The following is a 24506-nucleotide window of genomic DNA, read 5'->3' on the forward strand; positions in this document are numbered from 1 at the left end:
TAGATGGACTTTATGCAAATACTTTAAATGTTATTTTTCACTTTTTAATGACTATTTATTTCTCATTGTGTTTTTTATTTCAAAATGCTTGAATATTCCAGAAGACAGAATATTTAAATCAGATATTTTGTCCTTTCAGAATATTGGAAAAATCCAAAATATAGCTTATTTAAAGGATTTGTTTCAATCTAAGGGGAAAAATTCTCATTTTTAGTACAAGTTTTAAGTCTGCTAAATTCAGATAGCAGCAATACTATATACTTTTATTTAACCCTTTGTTTTCTCACTAGTTTTATATTGACAACATTAAAAATTACACCAGTATTTTAAAAACGAATATGTAAAAGAATGCTGAAAAATATTTCTGGGTTTAACCATGGTGCCAGCAGGTTTTCACATTATAGAATTCTAGGTGAACTATCTCTGAGTTAGTAATAAAAATCTTCTGAAATGTTTCATTTCACAGTGGAGTCCAATGTTTTCAAAGCATGTTTAGAGGAAATGACCAGTTAATATAAAAACAATGAAAGAGTGAATTGAGGTAGATATAAATCTCTAGGAAAAGTAGGTTTTTATCAACACCTATAGTATGCTTATAAATAGTACTATACACTTCCTAAAAGAAAAGGTAAATGTGTTCTGTGTGTATTTTGTTTCATGGGTGGTCATATGATCTGATAACACCCAATCAGCCTCTCTCATGTCTTCTCAAGTCAGCATTAGCTTTCACTGCTTGTGTATCTTTCTTAACTCTCATTTTTGCTCAGAAATCTCACTCCCTTGTTTTAATATGTTTGAGTTTTGTTTTATTTTGTTTTAAAGGTTATATTAAATTTTTCTCTTTTGATTACATTAATTTTTGTGACATGATTATGGCTCTTAAGTTTGTTTTTAACTATTTGCATTAAATAACAGAGGAAATAAAGACAACTGTCACATTTGAGTGGAACCTGGTCTATAGGGATTTGGAAATAAAATTAAACATTTAATGTCGATTCAGTTTGGGTTTTGCTTCTCTTTTTAAAGCTTTGGGCACTCTGCTCTTGGCAACTGGCAGACAGTGAGTAGACTGGGGTAGACTCCCAGTCCAGAAGTTGGCAACTCAACAAGTCATCTCTGGCCGGTTACCCAAGTTGAGACAGTTGCGTTCTACCAAAAGAGAGATGTGCACACTGGGGCAGAGAGTATTTATCCCAGAGACGTGAAAACTTATGTTCATATAAAAACCTGTACGCAAATGTTCATAGCAGCTTTATTTGTAACAGCCCCAAACTGGAAACAGCCCAAATGTCCTTCAACTGGTAAATAATAAAACAAACTGTGGTACATCTACATCATGGAATGCTACTCAGCAATAAAAAGGAATGAACAATTGATACACACAACAACTTGAATGACTCTCAAGGGAGTTATGCTGAGTGAAAAAGCCAGTCCCAAAGGGTTAAATACTGTGTGATTCCATTTATATGATATTCTTCAAGTGACAAAATTATAGAGATGGAGAACAGATCAGTGGTTGCTAAGAGAGAGGGAGGGCAGAAGGGAGACAGGGAGTTATAAAAGGACAACATGACAGATCCTGTGGTGATGGGATGGTCCTGTAACTTGACTGTGGTGGTGAATATGTGAATCTTCACATATGAGAAAATTGCATAGAACTAAATATCCACACAAATGATTACATATTAAACTGGTAAAATCTGAATACTGTCAGTGGATTGTATCAGTGTCATTTTCCTGGTTGTGATATTATACTGTGGTCTTACAAGATGTTACCTTTGGGAAAACTGGGTAAAGGGTGCAGGGGATTTTCATGTATTATTTCTTGCAGTTGCATGTGAATTTACAATGATCTCAAAATAGAAAGTTTAACTAAAAAAAAAGAGATCATTTCACTAGTCTTGTCAGGTCCGGCACTGATAAGACCAGTGAATTCCATAAGCATGAGTCCATTATCCCACATCATTTCCTATGAAATGATTTCTTTGCTTAGAAGCAATGCCGTGTGGAATACCATCACGATGACTAAGACATTCTCTAAGTTCATGGATGGTGGTTTTGGTAGAAGCTTTGTGGGCAGGGAAGGCAAATCCACATTCAAAGTGTCTATTCCAGTGATAATATATCACTGTCCTTTCCATATAGAATGGTCCAGTGTAATCACCCCGCCACCAGGTGGCTGACTGATCCTTCCAGGGAATGATGCTGTATTGGAAGCTTAGTGTTGGTCTCTGCTGCTGGCAGATTGGTCATTTAATAGTGGCTGTAGGCAGATCGACGCGGGTGAGCAGAAGTCAGTGTTCCTGAATCCATATATAACCTCCATCCCACAAAAATTCAAGGGCCTCCACCTTGGTCAGATTTCTAGTTGGCCGGTGATCTGGGGCATGTTGTAATACCCCTTCTTCCCCTAAGACAGAAGCACATCCCTGCTGCCGTGGCAACTTTGTTCTTGAAGCCATTTGGTGGGGGATAGGAGTGGCTGGGAAAGAGGTTGACTGACATCCACAGGACTGGTTATTTTGTCCCCTGATTATTAAGATTCTTCTCTGCTAAAGAAATCATTCATGTGTGACTCATTTATATTTTCACTCTGTGCCCATTCAGAGAGGTCTATCTGCATATCTCTTTCCCAGACCTTTTTGTCATCTTTTTCCCAGTCATATTTCTTCTAAATCCTTGACCATCCAGCAAAATTGTGAGTCGCTTCACACAAATCAGTATAGATCCATACCTTAGGCCATCTCTCTTTTCAGGGAAAATGGTCGTTCAGTTTCACTGCCCAAAGTTCTGCTCACTAGGAGGCTGTTCCTTTAGGCATTGTGCTTCTTTCTTAGTGGTAAGAAGGGTATCTTGACGTAACCCAGACCACTGGCCCCCTAGGATTTTCACCAAGGCCCGGCATTTTTGTGGTGTTTATGTCCCACCCTCTGGCGTACATGTGTCTTACCACGCATCGAGTAGTTGAAACTTTCTGCTTCCAGGTCCAATCAGCATGTATAATGGACCAGCCTGATGTCCAGTGGAATTGAGTGGCAGACAGTCCTTGTAGACTAGATTATGGCATAGAGCTGGAGAAGTAATGTAACCTTGAGGTATATAGTCTTTACTAGCAAGTCTAGAAAAAGAAAGCATTTGTTAAATCGGTTATTGCATACCAGGTGCTGGGGGATATTTGATTTACCCCAGCCATGAAATCGCATCTGGAACAACAGCTGCAATTGCAGTTACCACTTGATTTGGTTTACGAGAATAAATTGTCATTCTTCAAGACCCATCTGTTTTCTGCAGGACCACGTGGGCAAGTTGAATGGGGATGTGGTAGGAATCACCACCTTGCATCATCCAAGTCCTTGATAGTGGCACTAATGTCTGCAGTGCCTCCAGGAATGTAGTATTGCCTTTGACTTACTTGTTTGGTAGGTAGGGGAAGTTCTAGTGTCTCCTCTTGGCCTTCCCTACCTTACTAGCCCTCACTCCACAGATAAAGGAACTAATGTGGGGATTCTGCCAGTTGCTGAGTATACCAATTCCAGTTGTACATTCTGGAACTAGGGAGACAGCCACACAGCAGGTTTTGGGAATGGACCTGAGCTAAAACTCCGTTTATCGCGTGACCTCCATAAGCTCCTATTCTAACCGGTAGCAAATTGGGTCTTTATGAGCTAGTGTCAGTTCAGATAATCCCTGAAAGGTCTGATTATTTCTTTTTCCGCAGTGGACAGTTACCTTGGTAAATAGCCACAGCTCCCTTTGGGAGAGCTACGAGGAAGATTGGGGGTACAGATTTTGGTCCTGTAGCAGGATCCTTCCTCAAGAGGACATGACCTCCTCTTCATTCAGAAGGCTTGGGGTCTGGGAATTGGTTCAAGTTTGGGAATTGGTTTAGGGCCCTGACATTCATATGTGGTGATTCTGTTCACTAGAGCTAGAGTTTTCCCATCTCTTTCATTTCTAGGGACACCGTTATCAACCAGCCAACACCAGAGAGCTGGACAGGTCAGACTATTCTGATTACTGCTTAGGCCCTGCTGCATCAGGATAACCATGCCCACCATGTTGTTGGCTAGTAAGTGCTGACATGACTCCTGCCTGTTCAGGATCTCATCATCTCCGCTGAATTCAGGGAGCTCTTTTTGGCAGGAGTCCCATGTCAGTCCTGGCCTGCAGAGGATAGCCACCACACAGCTCTTCAGGGATGTTGATGCTCCCCTCACAAATGTATTTCTCTTAGCCTTGGTAAAGTGAGTATTTTACAGATTTTCCTGGGGGCCATAGTAAGGAGTAGTGAACAGGTCCTAAATAATAAATCCACTCCAACATTCCATTCTCTCCAAGCCTTTGGAGACCTTCCTCTATGGTATACTAAGGAAGTTCTGATATTTCACCTTCATCTAGTATAGTCTATCTTTGGGTTCAGATTTTGTTCAACCAACCAAAAAAACTGTTAAAAGCTATTCCCAGCCTAAGCAATTAAAAGATATCCCAGCCACTTAAGCTAACATATTATATCTGAATATGTTACTTACTGAGCCCATATTCGTAAGTTTGGCCTAAGGCAATACTATGTTCCTCTCACCCTGATCCAGCACCTTTAGAATCCCTTCCTACACATATCCCCAGTTTCTGTTGATATAAATTAGCAAAATCATGCAGTTCTTTTGGTGTGTATTGCACCTCCTCGTGGACTACATTTTGTGTCTCACCGGGGTCTGCTGAGACTTGAGTTTGGTTATGGATCTAGTGCTATCTAGTGGGACTTTCTGTGATGATGGAAATGTCCTGTAATATCTATGCTGTCTACATATGGCTATTCAGCATTTGAAATGTGGCTAGTGTAATTTAGGAACTGAATTTTAAATTTTATTTAATTTTAATTAATTTTAATTTAAATAGCCACATATGTCTAGTGGATAACATATTGAACAATGCCAGTCTAGAAGCAATGAGAAGGGGTAGAAATGGGTGCTTAGGAGGATCAGCAGTCCCTTGCAGCTACCTCGGAGTAGACCATTGCAGGTGCTTCAGGAAGGGGGAGACTAACCTGCTCAGATTGAGATGATGGGCTTCTTCTACTGGCAAAGGACACTTGGCAGAATTTAGAGGATGAAAGTCCCCAGGTTGATCAGCATTTGACCACATGTCTCTTGCTAATTTTCAGGATTTACGGTCTTTCTAACCAATGCCCTAACTTTCACATTCGAGAACCTGCAAAATTTGGAATTCAATTTGCATTGTCATTCAGCCATCTGCAGGATTAGACTTTGGGTTTGTTTTTTAGAACTCTCGGGCCTGAGGCTACAGGAGATAAAGATTGCTTTTAGGACAATCATAGGTGCTTCCAGGTCCCTTACATTAACTTTTAGCTGGGAATTTAAAGCCCTGAGGTTATCATTTTCCACTGCATTTAACAGCAGACAACCAACAGTTGTATACTTCTGTATTTTGACCTGATTGGTCCGAGGCAGCAAATACTTCCTCCCCACAAAGCCTTGCCTTCTCTGGGCACTTGATTATGGGTGTCTACAGATGGTAATTTATGAAACTGCTTAGCTGCTGCACACCATGGACTATCACTGCCCCTTATCACTGGAAATAGGATCATTAACACCTTTAAATGGAATCAGTTCAGAGAGCCAACTCCAGATAGCCCAGAATTAATTCAGGTAACCCATCTTCAGGTTGCATTCCTGTGGAACCTCTTTGGTAGTCTCATCTCCTTGTGTTCACAGCCGTGCCCTAAGGACTTTTTTGAGTACCTATTTATGAGCCAGTTCCAGTCCTGAAGATTTTTTTTATTTGTGTTGTCCTTGTATTTTTATTGTGCAGGGTTAGAATAAGAACTAGAAGTAGATCACAGTAGCTTTTTATATCAGATCACTGAAAGCACTTTTTGCAGTAGCCTTGTATATAACCCATCTCTGAAAGATCTTTTAATTTGGTATGTTTGTTAAACATTGGAATGTGGGTAGTGTAGAGACGGATGGAAATTGATATCAGAAGCTTCTTTTAGAATAGTCAGAAAATACATTTATCCTATTTTTTGATTTGTCTTTCAGGAACTAAGGTTCTATATTTATGTAACCTTTTTTAGTAGTGAACAAGACAGACATCTCCTTTTCCAACTTGAAGTATAGCAAGAAAGACAAACATTTAATAATTTTAGATGTGGTGAGTGTTATTAAAGAAATTGTATAGTACTGAGTGAGGATCTTAGAGCAGAACATTTAATCTCGTTTTAGAAGTGTCCCACTTCCAGAATAGTTGGAGGTAAAGTTCCATGCATACACGTGCATGCCTTAGCTTTTAGTCAGACAGCTTCTGTCTTGTTAGAAACCATACAGGTGTCCTGTGGTCCCACATTGTGTTTCTCTCCTGATTCCCGCCCAGTATCTGTGAGCATGTGGCTCACAGCTCTTCTCTGCGAGAGCGACACACAGAAAGACAGACACTGACTCATGATTCAGCCTTCTCTTGTAACCATGTTTCTCCCTATCTAGCATAATTATTCTCCTGCTACTATGATATACCTTACTATTGCAGAGGTTTCTAAACTTTTTCATCATGCCCCTTCATTAAGAAATTTTTGAGCACATGTTCCAATATTTATTTAAAAAAGATATATATATATGTAACTGCAGTACTACTTTTTTTTTGAGAGGAGATCAGCCCTGTGCTAACCTCTGCCAATCCTCCTTTTTTGCTGAGGAAGATTGACCCTGGGCTAATATCCATGCCCATCTTTCTCCACTTATATGGGACGCCGCCACAGCATGGCTTGACAAGCGGTGCGTCGGTGCGCGCCCGGGATCCGAACCTGTGAACCCTGGGCCTCCGAAGCGGAGCACGCGCACTTAACCGCTTGCGCCACCAGGCCGGCCCCTACAGTATTACTTTTTATATACATTTTAAAGCATTCACAAAAAATAAAACTTTTTTTTTTTTGCTGAGGAAGACCAGCTCTGAGCTAACATCTGTTGCTAAGCCTCCTCCTTTTTCTTCCCAAAGCCCCAGTAGGTAGTTGTATATCGTAGTTGCACATCCTTTTAGTTGCTGTATGTGGGACGCCGCCTCAGCATGGCCAGAGAAGCAGTGCATCAGTGCGCGCCCAGGGTCTGAACCTGGGCCCCTAGTAGCAGAGTGCGCACACTTAACCGCTAAGCCACGGGGCCGGCCCCCAATAAAACATTTTAAAGGGTGAAGTAAAAAAACATGTGAGTAGATGGTGTGATGTTTTCTTCTTTTGTCCTGTGGGTTGTCATGGCGATCACTGCTGTTTCATTGGATCTGTCCTCTTTCCTTCAGCCTGCTCTCTAGATTCGTATTTCTTTGTCCCAAGTCTCCTAATCTTTCTGTGACCAGTTCTTGCTTCCTTCGTTGGTTCTTTTGATAACACTACTTATGACCTTCCCTAGTATAGGTTGTGATGGGTCTCAAGACTGAGACGAAAAGGAGTCATCTTGTTTCTTGCTTTTTAGTACCATTTCAGACTACTGTTCTGTTAGAAATACTTCAGAAAAGCTCCTTGATAGAAATCTCATTTCTTTCCATTTTTTCTTCAGCATCTGGCTCATGGCTTTTCTCTTTTCCTCTTCATACTTGCCATCTTCACTGACTTCAGCATTTACATTGATGATTTTACCAACACCTTGGCTGCACAGTTTTTTTCGGTATCATATTCTAAGACCTTTATTTCCACTTTCCTTCAGTTGCAGATATACCATAATTTGTATATCATTATTGCTTGGAATGATCTTATCTTCAAGTTCTCAAATTCCTAAGCCCTTTCTTGGACCACAGTTTTACCCCTGTCATGTTCTCCTGTTCTTTAATTACAGCTTTATCTACCAGTCTATTTACTTTTTTTCCGGGTCTGCCTCCCTTCATACTCAGTCTGGAACCACTGGGCAACCGTTCTGACATCCTAGAATCTCACTCCCTGTGATACTGTGGTTTATAAGAAATACATATTTGGTCTCCAGCTCTGTTCCTGACATAGAGCTCCTAAAAGTCTTGGACTTTCCTGTGATAAGAGCAATAAAGGCGTCTTTTTTTATGTTAATGAGGCACTTTTGGAAAGCCCTTAGGTAACTTAAGGATGGGTGCTGGTTGCCTGGGGACCCAACCTGTGCTTAGAGGGTTAGAACTTTCATTCCCACCCCTGGCCTCCTGAGAGGGGGAAGGGGCTGGAGGTTAAATCAGTGGCCAATGGCTAATGATTTAATTAATCATGTCTGAGTAATGAAACCTCCATAAAAACCCAAAAGGACTGGGTTTGGAGAGCTTCCAGGTTGATAAACACATGGAGATGTGGGTAAAGTGGCGCGCTGGGAGAGAGCATGGAAGCTGCATGCCCTTTCCTCATACCTGCCCTATGTGTGTCTTCCATCTGGCAGGAACATCTGTTCCTGAGTTATATCCTTTTATAATAAACTGGTAATCTAGTAAGTAAAACGTATCTCCGAGTTCAGTGAGCTGCTCTAGCAAATTAATCGAATCCAAGGAGGAGGTTGTTGGAACCTCCAATCTATAGCTGGTTGGTCAGAAGCACAAGTGACAACCTGGGCTTGCGATTGGCATCTGAAGTGGAGGGCAGTCTTGTGGGACTGAGCCCTTAACCAGTGGCATCTGATGCTCTCCCTGAGTAGATAGTGTCATAATTAAATTGAATTGTAGGAGACCCAGCCGGTATCAGAATTGCTTGGTAGTGTGAGGGGAAATCCCCCCGTTCTCGACATTGGGATTAGGTACAGAACCCTTTTACTCCCTTAATCTTTTGTCTTGCCTGCCATCCTGGATCTCCTTTAATGCAACTGACATTGCTCTTAGACCTGGCCTGTTGTGTGCTGCTGGGTCCGCTTAGTCCAGAGTTTTTCAACCTTGGCACTAGTGACATTGTAGACCAGATAATGCTTTGCTGTGGGGGCTGTTCTGTGCATTGTAGGATGTCTAAAAGCTGACCCCCATGTAATAGATTCCAGTGGCAACCCCAGTCATGACAATCAAACGTGTCTCCAGACATTGCCAAATGTCCCCTGGGGAGGAGGGAAGGGGGCGCAAAATCACTCTGGTTGAAAACTACTAGGTTTGTCAATAAAACTTGGTGGTGACTGGGTCTATAAGAAATTGATTAATTTTTTAAAAAGCTACATTTTAGGGCCGGCCCCGTGGCTTGGCGGTTAAGTGCATGGCGGCCCGGGTTCGGATCCCCGGGGGCGCACCGACGCACCGCTTCTCCGGCCATGCTGAGGCCACGTCCCACATACAGCAACTAGAAGGATGTGCAACTATGACGTACAACTGTTTACTGGGGGTCTTTGGGGAAAAAGAAAGGAGGAGGATTGGCAATGGATGTTAGCTCGGAGCTGGTCTTCCTCGGCAAAAAGAGGAGGATTAGTACGGATGTTAGCTCAGGGCTGATCTTCCACACACACACACACACACATACACACACACACACACAAGCTACATTTTGGGGAGCGCTTGCCCTACTTCAGGCATTGTTTGAGGGCTTCACATATGGCCATGTATTTATTTAATCCTCACAGCAACCTTGTAAAATAGGTATAATTATAACCCCATTTTACAGATGAGTAAAGAGCAGCACAGAGTCTAGGTGTACTGCCCCCGCCCCAGAACTGTAAGTGGTAGAGCCATGCGGTCAGACTTCAGAGCATCCTGTAGGAGCCTCCTACTCCAGACCCACCCTGTCTTGCTGAACAGCTGTCATTTTGAGTCTCTACTGCTTGTGTAAGTTACCTGTTGCTGCATAACAAGCCATCCCAAACTTTAATTCTTCTCTAGACAACGTATTCAAAAAAAATTTTTTTTTAGAGAAGAGAAAAAAGTTATATTGTATATAATTTGCCAGGGCAACACATGCCTTATTACTAGGTGTTGTGCCCTTGGCCTCACTGCCAGGTATTTTGTGCTTGACAGAAAATTAACTGCTCTGCATATATTCTTTTAATTATTCCTGTTGTTTTCAGCCTCTCTTCTTGTCCCAGCTTTCTTTTATTCCTGTATGACTGAGTCCCACACCTTTATGGATTCTTGAGAATAGAGTGACTTATTTTCACAGCGTCATCCTTCTGCATGTGTTATTAGCTACAGTTTCCTTCATTCTGCTTCATTAATTACCACTCTTCTCTATACTTTCTGTCCACTAGAAAGCTGTTGAAATCTCGTCTGCTTTTTGTCTCCATGCTATTCTCTTCAATATTGAGGGTTTGCAATTTTTTCATTCAGTCTTTTACCATCATTTAATGGGATTTCAGGAGGGAGAGAGATAAATGTAAGTACTTACTCTGCCATCTTGAACCACTAATCCATTTATTTTCGTAAAAGAACATTGTTATGAGCATAACTTGTTGGTTAGGGTTGAGGAAACAGAAGTTGTTGCAGCACGGTTAATAGAAGGGAGTCATTTTATAATTATGTCAGAGAAGATGCATGTCGAAGTTTTTTTTGCTAACTAATATAAAATACATATATCATTTCATTATTTTTGTTGTTATTGTTTGCATTAAAAGAGGAAGCTGGGTAGGATTCCAAACTATATTCTAAATGTCCTCATATGCATGATTGGTATAGTATATGTATATATGCTTAATATATATTTAAAAAATTTAAAGTAATACATATTCTTTATGTTCTAGATTTTCTATAGTAAATAATATAAAGAAAAAATAGTTCTATACAGAAATTACTAAGGTTAGCATTTGATATATTTCTTTTGAGGGATTTATATCTCCATATACTATCTTGGTAAATGTGTAAATTTATGTAACTGTATATAAATATGTGCACTGTTTTTTTTAACTACCTACCAGATAGCCTGTGTTCTCTGAAGTTTTATGGGTATCACAAACCTCGTATGTGCAAAACTAACTTACTCTCTTCTAACACTGCTCTTCAGCCTCATCCCTGGCTCCCTTCTTCCCTTACTTTCTACAGTCAACTGATGATCAAGTCTTTGCTGTACTATTTGGTAAATAGCTCTCCATTCATTCTTCTATATTCATTCCTATGGCTGCTGCTTCAGTGTAGGCCCTCTGTCATCTCTGTCCTAGCTAATTGGAGGAACTTCTCAACAGTTTGCCCTCTCTCCATTTCTTTTCCTCTCTCTGGTCCATCTTGCTTACTGCTGCCAAAGTTTTCTTTTTAAAACAAAGAACAAGTACCATCACCCTATTATTGAGAAGCCTCTTGATTCTCCACTGTTTATAGGATAATGTCTAACCCATGTAGCCTATGGTATAAGACTCTTTACAACCTAAGTGAGGGTAGCAAGTGTTTTCAGCAATTTTTTGGACCCTAATCTCTGTTGTCATGTTGGTTTAACTCTCTATTTCTCTACCATTTCACATACTTTCATATCAAGGCCTAGAACAGAGCCTGGTACGTGACAGGCACTTAATACTCAACACACATTTGATGAATGAATGAGTTAAAGTGGGACTGTCCCTATATCTGTAATCCCTTTACCTTCTCCCATTCTACCTCGACAGTCTGGTTCAACTTTCAGGCTTCAAAGGGAGAAAACAGTACAGCAGAATAACAGAATAGTTAGGAAATCTGAGCTCTATGACCAGTTATTGAGGGAAGCAGTCACCTTCCGGGTACCTGCTCTACCTATGACAACTCTATAAATGAGCTTTATAGCAACGTTTTCCATAACCAGGGGTAGGCACTGAGCTCCACGATACACCAGCAGGTGACAGTGTGCCTACAGTCTCTGCAGTCTGCATCAGCATGAGAAGAGCTGACAATGTTGGTTGTCAATATGGATTGAGGGAGTTACTACATTTATTATTTTTAGAAGTAATTTGACAAGTAAATGAGGAATTCAGAGATGGTTCTAGGCTATGATTTGAAGGAGGGCTTTGTCTGATTATTTGATGTAGTTTCCAAAAAGTACAGTAAGCGTACCATTTAAAAACAAAATCAGGTGTTAATCTGGGGGTCGTATGCTTGTGGTAATATCACTTCACTCACTGAAAACACATTGACTTCCATTGTAAAATGTAACAAAGTGAAGGCAAAAATAATGGAACAGAAAGCAATAGCGTTCTGTTTCTACTTGATTTAAAAATCTCTTTAAAAAATAATTATTCATAATTTCATAAAGTTTACAATGTAATAAATATTTCACAACAGATTTACCGAAAATTTCAAGTGCTTTTATTAAATAGTCGAGCACACTCAATAATTTTCTAAAACCTAGGGGGAAATACCATTTGCTATCATATTAATCTTAGCTCAAATGTCTCTTCACAATTATAAAGGAGAGTATGTTATTTTAACAGCAGGCCCTAGTGATGGCTGAATTGTCTTCGATAAATGCTCAACTGTTAGATTGACTACTGGATCTTCCTCTCATCTAATGCTTTTTTAATGAGATGATGGCTTCAATTGAAAGTCTGCCCCAAAAAAGAAAAAAAAAGCAGGGTGGAAGAGTAGATATCAGCCACAGATGGTGGGGTAATGGGAAAGCAGGTCATAGCGAAAAGTGGGAAGGACCCTCCCTGGTTGCAAGCAGACGAGACCCCCGAGCTAAGAATCGCTTCTTCCCTTGAGCAGTGCTCTTCCTGCTCCTCTGGTGGCAGCTGGTGTGGATGGCATAGTGGCTTCCAGCTAAGGATCCTAGTAGCTGCTCCTGTCGCTGACAGCTTAGTGTTCCTTTCTTTGTGTTACCTGTAGAGGGCAGTTCATAGCTGTGTCTGTGTTGAGCCTGTAGCCTGAGTTCTTTCTTGGCTCTCTGCAAGAAAGAACTATTTTTTTGAAGGTCCTTGTTTCAAGACCTTTAATATTATACTGTGTGGAGTTATAAAATTAGTATTATGGTTAAAGTACAATATTCCTGGCGACCTTTTCAGCTCTATCTGGCATCTAGGTCTACTAACTTGTCTTTGGTTTAGATCGACCCTTATGTGCGAAGTATTCCTTCCCAACGTGTGTGAACCCATGGAAACAAATCCATCACCGTATCTCCTTCCAGCCTCTAAGGGGCTTGGCATCAGCTAAGTGTTTTGACCTTTTTTCTTGAGGCAAAAGTCATGAACTTTTTGGTCCGTGGGCCAAAATATGTTTTGCCAGATTTATAAAATGAAAGACTTTTTTTCAACATATAAACATTTAAAAATTGGAAATTTTACATTAGTATATGGATTTCTGGTTTTTCTTGGAAAATCAAAAGATGTGGAAACACTGGACTTGAATTATAGGTTCAGCTGGAGCTGAGTGGTGGCTGTGTCTTTTCCACTGGCATATATGCTTCTACGCACCAACCCCCACCTGGCCTGGCATTTGAGTTTGTAATTCTTGGAGTACCACATGATTAAAACTAAGTCATAAATATGGTTTTGTAGTTTTTAAAGTATACTATCAAACTCTTAATAATTCTCCTTTGAATAACAAATGTAAAACTCATTCCAAATACAGGATGTAGGTAGTCAGATCAAATTGTTAATGTGCCTCTGTGATTAGCTCTCACAAACAGAAACTTAGTATTTCCGGTTTGAGCCAAAACGTGCACACACCACACACAAATTAAAGATGAGTAGAAGGCACAAATCTGTTCTCATGGAATCCTGAAAAAGCACGTTTGGAAAGAAATTTTGTAAGTTAAAAAAAAAGAAGTAATCAGCCTGCGTTATACCTTCAGTCATACCTCAAGTAAATTCAGTATGTGAAAAGACTCCTATAAAATGAGCAGCACAAAACAATTAAAGAAGCTATTTTTCCTTTGAAATTTTACTTTAGGAAAAAGAAGAAAATCACAACAAAGTCAAGCCATTTAAAAATATTACAAAAAAAAATTCTAAAAGAAGATAAAAATATTACATAACAAGAACTCATGTTCAGAGTGCTCACTGAAGGACCCTCAGTCATTTTTATCCTAACACGTGTTTAAGTTTGTATTAAAAGAATAGTCACTCGCACTAAACCTGAATCGGAAGGCACTTTTTGCAGATGGTTGGTGCTGGGCCTGAAGGTCAGCGCTAGCAGTAGAGTCAGTCTCCTCGGATGCCCTCCTCTCTTGCTCTGACCCTGACACCCCGCCAGCTCTCCCTCGGCCGTGCTGGGAAGCTTGTCTAGGACACCCTCCTTTCCCTGCTTGGCTTCCAGATTCCACTCTGGGCCACCATATCTGCACCATCCCCCACCAAGTGCAGACGCCTGCTTTTATCTGGCTGCTCTTCAAGAAGGAAAGGGAGGAAGAGGAAATTGAAGAGCACACCTGGCTTTTTAAAGCAAAATTCCACTTAAATTTTTTCATCTCCTTTTTTTTTTTGGTGAGCAAGATTGGCCCTGAGCTAACATCTTGCCAGTCTTCTTCTACTTTGTATATGGGACGCTGCCACAGCATGGCTTGATGAGTGGTGTGCAGGTCTGTGCCCGGGATCCGAACCTGTGAACCTTGGGCTGCTAAAGTGGAGCATGCGAACCTAACCTCTATGCCACTGGGCTGGCCCCTTAAATTTTTTTTTATTATTGCTATACAATGTAAATGTAGAGCAAACTGACTTTTTAAAATTTCCCCTGTAAGATTTTATTATACCTACCGTATTAAACCCTTATATTGAATTATATGCATATAAATATCTCTTTTCACATTTAGGGCTCTCCGAAAAATGTGGAATCCTTTGCATCTATGCTGAGACATTCTCCTCTTACACAGATGGGACCTGCCAAGGATAAACTGGTCATTGGACGAATCTTTCATATTGTGGAGAATGATCTTTATATAGATTTTGGCGGCAAGTTTCATTGTGTATGTAGAAGACCAGAAGTGGATGGAGAGTAAGTAGAATCATTTCCGAGTGCTTTAAGAATGTTCATAAAAGTTGAGATACCTCACAAGTATTTTTGCGCTTAGGTGACTTTTGAAAAGGCAGAAAATATACTATTTCTTTTGATAATGCTATTAGAAGAAAAATCTGAAGTGCTTAAAAGATACTTTGTTAGTCAAGTTAGGCCAGATTCGTGTCTTCTCAAAGCAGTAAGAGCAGTTTTGGGGAAGGTGTGCATGTTCATCCTGATGATAAGCCATTCCACACTAGAACGTAAAAGCTAGCTTTTTAGTAATACATGCTGTTCAGGCCACTTTACCTGTACCCTTTTTTGCCCCTCATTTACCATTTCTGCTTCTTCCTGCTCCTTTCTCTAACTCCACCAAATGCTGATGCTGTATTATTTTCTTTCCTTATTATTTTACATCTATTCTCAGGATTATTATTTTTCTTATATGATTTCATATAAACAGAGTTCATTCTATTTATAGGCTGTGCAGATAAAGATATTTATGAATATAAATATGCACTGGGGAAACCACGAAGGTGGGAGATTTAGGAGCAGAATATCAAGAGTGAAAGGAGATGTTGAACTAAGATTCCGAGATTGAAAACAATAGTAAACATGATGGAAATGATTTTTTTCCATCAATTTTTAAAGTGTACACTTTATAGATTTTAATATTTCTGGTATCAGGATGCATCTTACAATTGATGGTGTATCAATTTAATTGGCAATGTGTTTTCTTCTTAATAGTACATAAAATAACAGTGAATCTAGTAATCAGTGGTGTCTTAGGTAGGATAGATTACAGTGATTAAGAAGTTTGTGGTGTTTAAAAATGAGTCACATTGTAGAAATGAATAGGGAAAGAGTCTATTCTAGACTGAAGAGAGCAGTTATGAGAACGGGTTGCCTCTCTCCTGAGAGCTCTGGATATCCAAAGGTCCAGTTGAAAACTGGGCTCACCCAAGTAGGAGACGTGAGCTCATTCTACTTGAATCTGAATAGGACCTGACAAACTTAACAGAAATACACATTTTCTCAGATCAGTGATCTGTGAGGAAATGTTTAACAACTAGCTGTCTGATAAAAGAAGGCCGTGAGTTACCGATAGTCACAGAACTGGTTAATGTCTGGCAGTGATTAGTAACTTAGGGTTAACATGCTAGTCTAGGTGTTATTTGGGGATGATCTATTTCAAAAAAGTTTATTCCGTAAATAGTAGAAAGTTGACTCTTTATACATGTAATACTTAATTTTTATTTCTTTGTTTCTTTTTATAAACTCTGTCATCTACTTTCTTTGACCCTTGTTAGACCTAAAGTAGTTTAACCTGTTTTCTTTAATCTTTGTTTTTGATGACCCAGGGTCATAATTATAAACATTAATTTCTGTATTTTATCATAATTCAAATATATAGAAGTATTGCTCCTTAACCATGTACCCCCCAGTTCTGTAGTTTTAGTGTCTTACCTTTGGGTGTCATCTTTCTTTTCTTGCTGTTGTGCCTGTGTCTGCTTTTTTTTAGCTTGCTTAGACCTCTTAATTCTCTTCTCCTAATACGCTGATGCCTGGGAAATTGGTCACCAGATTTGTTGTGTTTAGAATAAGAACAACTAGTGTTTGAGTAAAGACCTCGCAGCCTCTTCTCTACATAAAGTGCATGTACTGCAGTACACGGACTTCAACATGTATTTTGACAGCTCCTAAACTCCTCTGCTTAATTCCCACTGGGTTCTGTGGAGACTTGATGTCACCAGATAACTAACTTCCTGATAAGTGAAGTGTGACTGGGTTGGGGTTTGCCTGTGTTGACTGCCTATTCACCGATGCCCTTGATAGGGATTCTCACATATCAGAACAGTGTTTGCTGAACCAGTCAAGGTGTTGAGTGTTTTGTACATGGGTAGCCATCGTGGTTGGGACTTTAACACCTCCAGTAGGAACAGTAGCAAAAATAAGATGAGATTACTGGATCTCAAATACTATTTGAGATGGTGCCAGTTCTTACAGTGAGTTTGTAAGTAAGTGAGTAAATAAATTCCTTAAGAACATTCTTAAGTCCAAAAACTTTCTTTGTGGCATTGATTCGGTTGGTCAGCTTGGAATATACTTGTAATACATTTATCAGTTTCAAGGATTAAGCCGCTTCGCCACTATCTTCCAGAAGGGAGCTTACACCTTTGTCTGGTGCCCTGATTTTTGTGCTGCTGCCAGGGGACACATCTGCATCACCTGGCTCTGGTGGCCACTGGGGCTTATGCTCGCAGGTCCCACAAGATTGTAATCAATGGAGAAAGAATTCTTAAACAGCTACCACCCCCAGGGCACAGCAGGACGTTACAGACCCAGGAGCTCAGTCTTTCTATGAAAGAGGCCTATAAGCTTAACTTCACCTGGCTCTGGTGGCCAGTGGGGCTTACACTTGTGGTCCCACAGCACTGCAGCCTGAGGGGTAGGCTTCCAATTTAACATATCTAAGGGCTGACTGTAAACCTTTCCTGAGACCTCAGATGGCTGGCACTATCTTTGTGCTCTCCCTCTTCCGTGCGCCAGAGTGCCAGCATCTCTCAGAGGGGAGCTCTTATACGTGTCTGGGTGCCACAGTTTTATGTCTGGTACCCTGATTTTCGTGGCTGCCATGCAAGGGATACTTGTGGATCACCTGGCTCTGGTGGCCAGGGGGGCTTGCATTCCAGGGCCCCACAGGACTGTACAATTAGAGAGGCAGTTCTTGGCAGGCAACCACCCCCAGGGCCCTGCAGACTGAAGCACACCCTGAATCTTTCTGTGAAAGAGGCCTATTTGCTTGTCCTAGAGCTTTGGCCTGAGGAGCAGACTTCAGGTTTGGCACATATCTAGGGGCTATGGATGTGCTGTCAGGGAACGTAGGCTGGGGGATGCCATCTAAGTGCTCTCCTTCTGCCTCTCTGCAGCTCACTGGTATCTCCCAGAAAGGAGCTTATACACTTGTCTGGAGCCCTGATGTTTGCGACTGCTACCTGGGGGACACCCCCAGATTGCCTGGCGCTGGTGGCCAGTGGGGCTTACTCTTGCGGTCCCCTAGGACTGCATATATTTGCATACTTTAAAAGCTGCTGCCTGGGGATCTGGCTTCCAATCAGCCTGAATCTAGGAGCTGACTGAGCTCCTCCCCTTTGGGACACTGACAGGTCTTGGCACACCCTCAACTACTGGGAGCTGTTAAAAATTAAATAGGCTATGGGGCTGGCCCCGTGGCCTAGTGGTTAAGTTTAGCACACTTTGCTTTGGCAGCCCAGGTTCAGTTCAGTTCCCAGGTGCAGATCTCCACCACTTGCTGGCAGCTGTGCTGCGGCGCTTACCCACATACGAAGTAGAGGATGATTGGCACAGGTATTAGCTCAGGGCGAATCTTCCTCAAGCAAAAAGTGGAAGATTGGCAACAGATGTTAGCTCAGGGTGAAACTTCCTCAGCAAAAAAAAAAAAAAAAATTAAATAGGCTACTTGGACAATCACAAAGGTTTGAGAGAAAACCAAGAGCTAGGGCAGTGTTGAATGATAAGATTCATCTACTACACAAGGCCAACCCTTCCAAACTGGGAGAGGTGGCTGTTTCATCTAATACATAGAAAGCAACACAGAGAATCAAGCAAAATGAACAGAGGAATATGTTCAAAATAGTAAAAGATAAAATCTCAGAAAAAACCTTAATGAACAGGAGATAAGTAATTAATCTGATAAAGAGTTCAAAGTAATGGTCATTAAGATGCTCACTGAACTCAGGAGAAGAATGGATAAACACAGTGAGAACTTCAAAAAAGTGATAGAAAATATAAGAAAGTACCAAACAGAAGTCATAGAGCTGAAGAATACAATAACTGAACTGAAAAATACACTAGAGGGGTTCAACAGCAGACTAGATGAAGCGGAAGAAAGGATCCGTGAACTCGAAGACAGGGCAGAGGAACTCACTCAATCAGAGCAGCATAAAGAGAAAAGAATGAAAAAAGGTGAAGATAGCTTAAGGGACTTAGGGAAACAACATCAAGCAGACTAACATTCACATTATAGGAGTCCCAGGAGAAGAGAGAGAGAAAAGGGCAGAAAACTTACTTGAAGAAATAATGGCTGAAAACTTCCCTAGCCTAGGGAAAGAAACAGACATACAGACCTGGAAAGCCCAGGGAGTTCCAAATAAGATGAACCCAAAGAGCCCCACATTATAATTAAAATGTCAAAAGTTAAAGACAAGGGGAGAATCTTTTTATTTATTTATTTATTTATTTATTTATTTATTTTTTTAATTTTTTGTTTATTGCAGTAACATTGGTTTATAACATTGTAAAAATTTCAGGTGTACATCATTGTACTTCTATTTCTGCATAGATTACATCATGTTCACCACCAAAATACTAATTACAACCCATCACCACACACATGTACCCAATTATCCCCTTCACCCTCCTCCCTCCCCCCTTCCCCTCTGGTAACCACCAATCCAATCTCTGTCCCTATGTGTTTGTTTATTGTTGTTATTATCTACTACTTAATGAAGGAAATCATACGGTATTTGACCTTCTCCCTCTGACTTATTTCACTTTGCATCATGCCCTCAATGTCCATCCATGTTGTCACAAATGGCTGGATTTCATTGTTTCTTATGGCTGAGTAGTATTCCATTGTGTATATATACCACAGCTTTTTTATCCATTCGTCCCTTGATGGGCACTTAGGTTGCTTCCAAGTCTTGGCTATCGTGAATAAGGCTGCAATGGACACAGGGTGCATGTACCTTTGCAAATTGGTGTTTTCAAGTTCTTTGGATAAATACCCAACAGTGGAATAGCTGGATCATATGGTAGTTCTAGTGTTGATTTTTGAGGAATCTCCATACTGTTTTCCATAGTGGCTGCACCAGTTTGCACTCCCACCAGCAGTGTATGAGAGTTCCCTTCTCTCCACAACCTCTCCAACACATGTTGTTTCCTGTCTTGTTAATTATAGCCATTCTGACAGGCGTGAGGTGATATCTCATTGTAGTTTTGATTTGCATTTCCCTGATAGTTAGTGATTTTGAACATCTTTTCATGTGTCTGTTGGCCATCTGTATATCTTCTTTGGAGAAATGTCTGTTCAGGTCTTTTGCCCATTTTTAATTGGGTTGGTAGTTTTTGTTGTTGAGATGCATGAGTTCTTTATATATTTTGGAGATTAAGCCCTTATCAGATGTATGGTTTGCAAATATCTTCTCCCAATTGTTAGGTTGTCTTTTCGTTTTGTTGATGGTTTCCTTTGCTGTGCAGAAGCTTTTTAGTTTGATGTAGTCCCATTTGTTTATTTTTTCTATTGTTTCTCTTGCCCGGTCAGATGTGGTGTTTGAAAAGATGTTGCTAAGACTGATGTCGAAGAGCGTACTGCCTATGTTTTCTTCTAGAACTTTCACAGTTTCAGGTCTTACATTCAAGTCTTTAATCCATTTTGAGTTAATTTTTGTGTATGGTGTAAGGTAAGGGTCTACTTTCATTTTTGCATATGGCTATCCAGTTTTCCCAACACCATTTGTTGAAGAGACTTTCTTTTCCCCATTGTATGTTCTTGGCTCCTTTGTCAAAGATTAGCTGTCCATAGATGTGTGGGTTTATTTCTGGGCTTTCGGTTCTATTCCATTGATCTGTGTGTCTGTTTTTGTGCCAGTACCATGCTGTTTTGGTTACTATAGCTTTGTAGTATATTTTGAAATCAGGGAGTGTGATACCTCCAGCTTTGTTCTTTTTTCTCAGGATTCCTTTAGCTATTCGGGGTCTTTTGTTGTTCCATATAAATTTTAGGATTCTTTGTTCTATTTCTGTGAAAAATGTTGTTGGAACTTTGATAGGGATTGCATTGAATCTATAGATGGCTTTAGGAAGTATGGACATCTTAACTATGTTAACTCTTCCAATCCAAGAGCACGGAATATCTTTCCATTTCTTTGTGTCTTCTTCAATTTCTTTCAGAAATGTTTTATAGTTTTCGTGTACAGATCTTTCACCTCTTTGGTTAAGTTTATTCCTAGGTATTTTATTCTTTTGTTGCAATTGTAAATGGGATGGTATTCTTAATTTCTCTTTCTGCTACTTCGTTGTTAGTGTACAGAAATGCAACTGATTTTTGTATGTTGATTTTGTATCCTGCAACTTTCCCATATTTGTTTATTACTTCTAAAAGTTTTCTGGTGGATTCTTTAGGGTTTTCTATATATAAAATCATGTCATCTGCAAATAGTGACAGTTTCACTTCTTCCTTTCCAATTTGGATCCCTTTTATTTCTTTCTCTTGCCTGATTGCTCTGGCTAGGACTTCCAGTACTATGTTAAATAGGAGTGGTGACAGTGGGCATCCTTGTCTGGTTCCTGTTCTTAGAGGGATAGCTTTCAGTTTTTCACCATTGAGGATGATATTAGCTGTGGGTTTCTCATATATGGTCTTTATTATGTTGAGGTACTTTCCTTCTATACCCATTTTATTCAGAGTTTTAATCATAAATGGATGCTGGATCTTGTCACATGCTTTCTCTGCATCTATTGAGATGATCATGTGATTTTTGTTCTTCATTTTATTAATGTGGTGTATTACGTTGATTGATTTGCGAATGTTAAACCATCCCTGCATCCCTGGAATAAATCCCACTTGATCATGGTGTATAATCTTTTTAACGTATTGTTGTATGCGATTTGCTAGTATTTTGTTGAGGATTTTCGCATCGATGTTCATCAGTGATATTGGCCTGTAATTTTCTTTTTTTGTGTTGTCCTTGTCTGGTTTTGGTATCAGGGTAATGTCAGCTTCGTAGAATGAGTTAGGGAGCTTCCCAAGGGGAGAATCTTAAAAGCAGCAAGAGAAAAACAAGTTGTTACATACAAAGGACTCCCCAGCACCACCACCACTGCATAAGACTATCAGCAGATTTTTCAGCAGAAACTTTGCAGGCCTGAAGGGAGTGGCACAATATAGTAAAAGTGCTAAAGAGAAAAACTTCCAACCAAGAATACTCTACCCAGCAAAGTTATCATTCAGAATTGAAGGAGAGATAAAGAGTTTTCCAGACAAGCAAAAGCTAAAGGAGTTCATTACCACTAACCCAGCCTTACAGGAAATGGTAAAGGGACTTCTTTAAGCTGAAAAGAAGGGGTGCTAAGTAGTAACAAGAAAACACAGGAAAGTATAAATCTCACTGGTAAAGGTAAATATATGGTAAAGGTAATGGATTACTCACTTATAATGCTAGTATGAAGGTTAAAAGGCAAAAGTAGTAAAAATAACTGTAATTACAATAATTAGTTAAATGATATATAAGGTAAGAAGATGTAAAATGTGGCATCAAAGACATAAAACATGGGGAGTGGAGAGTAAAAATGTAGAGCTTTAGAATGTGTTCAAACTTAAGTTGTTATCAACTTCAAATAGACTTATAAATATAAGTTGTTATATGTAAACCTCATGGCAACCACAAAGAATTAAGCTGCTGATTTTATCAATTTTTTAAAAAATAAACTGGGCCATGGTATGACTTTTCACTCAGTCAGTAAACATTTAGTAAGTAGCTCTTATGTACTACCTCTGTGTTTAACGCTAGGGATGTACAGATTAAAGACAACTCCCCGTGCCTTCAGGGAGTTGATGATTTAGTCAGAGAGCTAGAGACATAAACCAATATATATAACACTGTATAAGTTCTATTTACTGTATTCTACAGAAATGAAGAAGAGGAGATTGATGATTCAGTCAGCTTGTGTCAGAGAAGGTTTCGCAGAGGAATTAACAATTGAAATTCAGTTGTAAAAGATGGTTAGGAGGTAAAAAGTGCATAAAATGAGAGGAAGCTGCACTTGCAAAAGTTTTAAGTGAGAGAGAGCTTGGCTTTTCTGGGAACTCAGGTATCTTAATTGGCCTAAGTTTAAGAGGAGTGATGGGAGAGTGGGGCGATGGGCAGGAGCCAGATGTTCAAGGGATTTATATGCCATTCTGAAAAATTGGGGCTTTATTCTGAAAGGGGTAAAGAGCCATTAAAATATTGTAGCAGGTAACATGGACCAGATTTGTGTTTCAGTGAGATCATTCTGGCAGTGGTGTGGAGCATGTATTGGAAGAATGAAACTGGAGTTAGGGATGCTAGTAAGGAAGCTTCTGGAAAGAAATGATGAGAATGTGAATTAAATCTGAGGGTCAGGAAGGGACACTTTTATTAGTAATTTAGGAGATAGAAGAAACAGGGCTTGGTGACTGAGTAATCGTGTGTTGTGAGGTAGAGGGAAAAGTTTCGAATGATGTTTGATGTGAGACTTGAATGACTAGGTAGATAGTAAGTTGGGTTGTATTGGGCAGTGGAGAAGGGGAATGTATTATATATATTTCCTGCTTCAAAAATAAAAATTAATATGCTCGGATTTAGATTAGTTTGATTCTCTCATTCCCACTTATGGTCATAATGCTTTCGATTAGTATCAGTTAAGAAACATTTCTCGTTTTACTGAAATATAAAATCTGTGTGGTTAAACTATGCTTATTGTTTGGTTAAAGAGCCAAATTCTTGGGCCAGCCTGGTTGTGCACGAGCGGTTAAGTGCGCACGCTCCGCTTCGGTGGCCCGGGGTTCGCGGGTTCAGATCCCGGGCGCGCACTGACGCACGGCTTGTCAGGCCATGCTGCGGCGGCGGCCCGTATAAAGTAGAGGAAGATGGGCACGGATGTTAGCCCAGGGCCAGTCTTCCTCAGCAAAAAGAGGAGGATTGGCATCTGATGTTAGCTCAGGGCTGATCTCACTCACAAAAAAAAAAAAAAGAGCCAAATTCTCCAAATCTTTTCGTTTCAAAGTTACATTTTAATTTTGATTTTTCAAGAATTGTATACATTCCTGTAAAATCCTGAGGTCTAGTTTTACAAGTAAAGTCCATTTATTAATGTGTTAATGAGGATTGCATCTTTTAAAGCATTATTTCTACACTGGCATCTCTAAGACAACACACATGATTGACAGCTCTGAAAAATCAAGGAGTTTCAAAACAAGCATGATTGGCAGTTCTAAGATAACTAGCACGTGCATTGAATATTATTTGTACTTTTGTTTGACACTAAGGTGGAATGTTTACAAGCTAATTTCCCAGTCTTTGTTTCTGTTTCAAGTTGTGCGATATATAGGGTCAAATAAAGAGTGGGATGGATATTGAATGTTTCAAAAACTAAAGTTTTCAAGATGTATTGATGGGAGAAAAGAAAAAATAAGAATTTGAATTAAGTGGTTCTTTTGATTCCAGAGGACACAGTGCTCAATTTAAAAGTATGCATGTTTTTAAATACATTGGTGATTGAAAATCATTCTACAGTTGTGCATCACTTAACAGGATATGTTCTGAGAAATGGGTCCTTATGCGATTTTGTTGTTGTATGAACGTCATAGAGCCTACTTACACAAAACTGGATGGTATAGCTACTACACACCTAGGCTATATGGTATTAATCTTATGGGACCACTGTTGTGTCTGCAGTCCGTTGTTGACGGAAATGGTGTTATACAGTGTATGACTGTAGTAGACTTTCTTTAACAGATCTCTGATTATTTTTTAGGATAAAAGAACATCTATTAAATTTAACTTTTTAATAAGAAACCTTGAGAATATGTAGAAATTATAAAATATAATCCCAGAAATGTTCTGAGTTTATGAAACACATGTAATTCAGACTGAATA

The 24506-nt window shown here is 39.9% G+C and overlaps 1 protein-coding gene across 1 annotated transcript in view; it reads left to right on the plus strand.

Moving 5' to 3' along the window:
* The window catches only part of MRPS28 (mitochondrial ribosomal protein S28), a 108792-nt gene that overhangs the window by 6285 nt on the left and 78001 nt on the right, over positions 1 to 24506 (plus strand). Inside the window, exon 2 of the mRNA XM_004427138.3 lies at positions 14624 to 14805. Within this exon, the coding sequence (XP_004427195.1) occupies positions 14624 to 14805 (182 nt within the window). The remainder of the gene's footprint in view (positions 1 to 14623; positions 14806 to 24506) is intronic.

Source organism: Ceratotherium simum, chromosome 31, assembly GCF_057802395.1.
Source record: "Ceratotherium simum simum isolate JZ-2026a chromosome 31, ASM5780239v1, whole genome shotgun sequence".
Taxonomy (NCBI): Eukaryota; Metazoa; Chordata; class Mammalia; order Perissodactyla; family Rhinocerotidae; genus Ceratotherium; species Ceratotherium simum.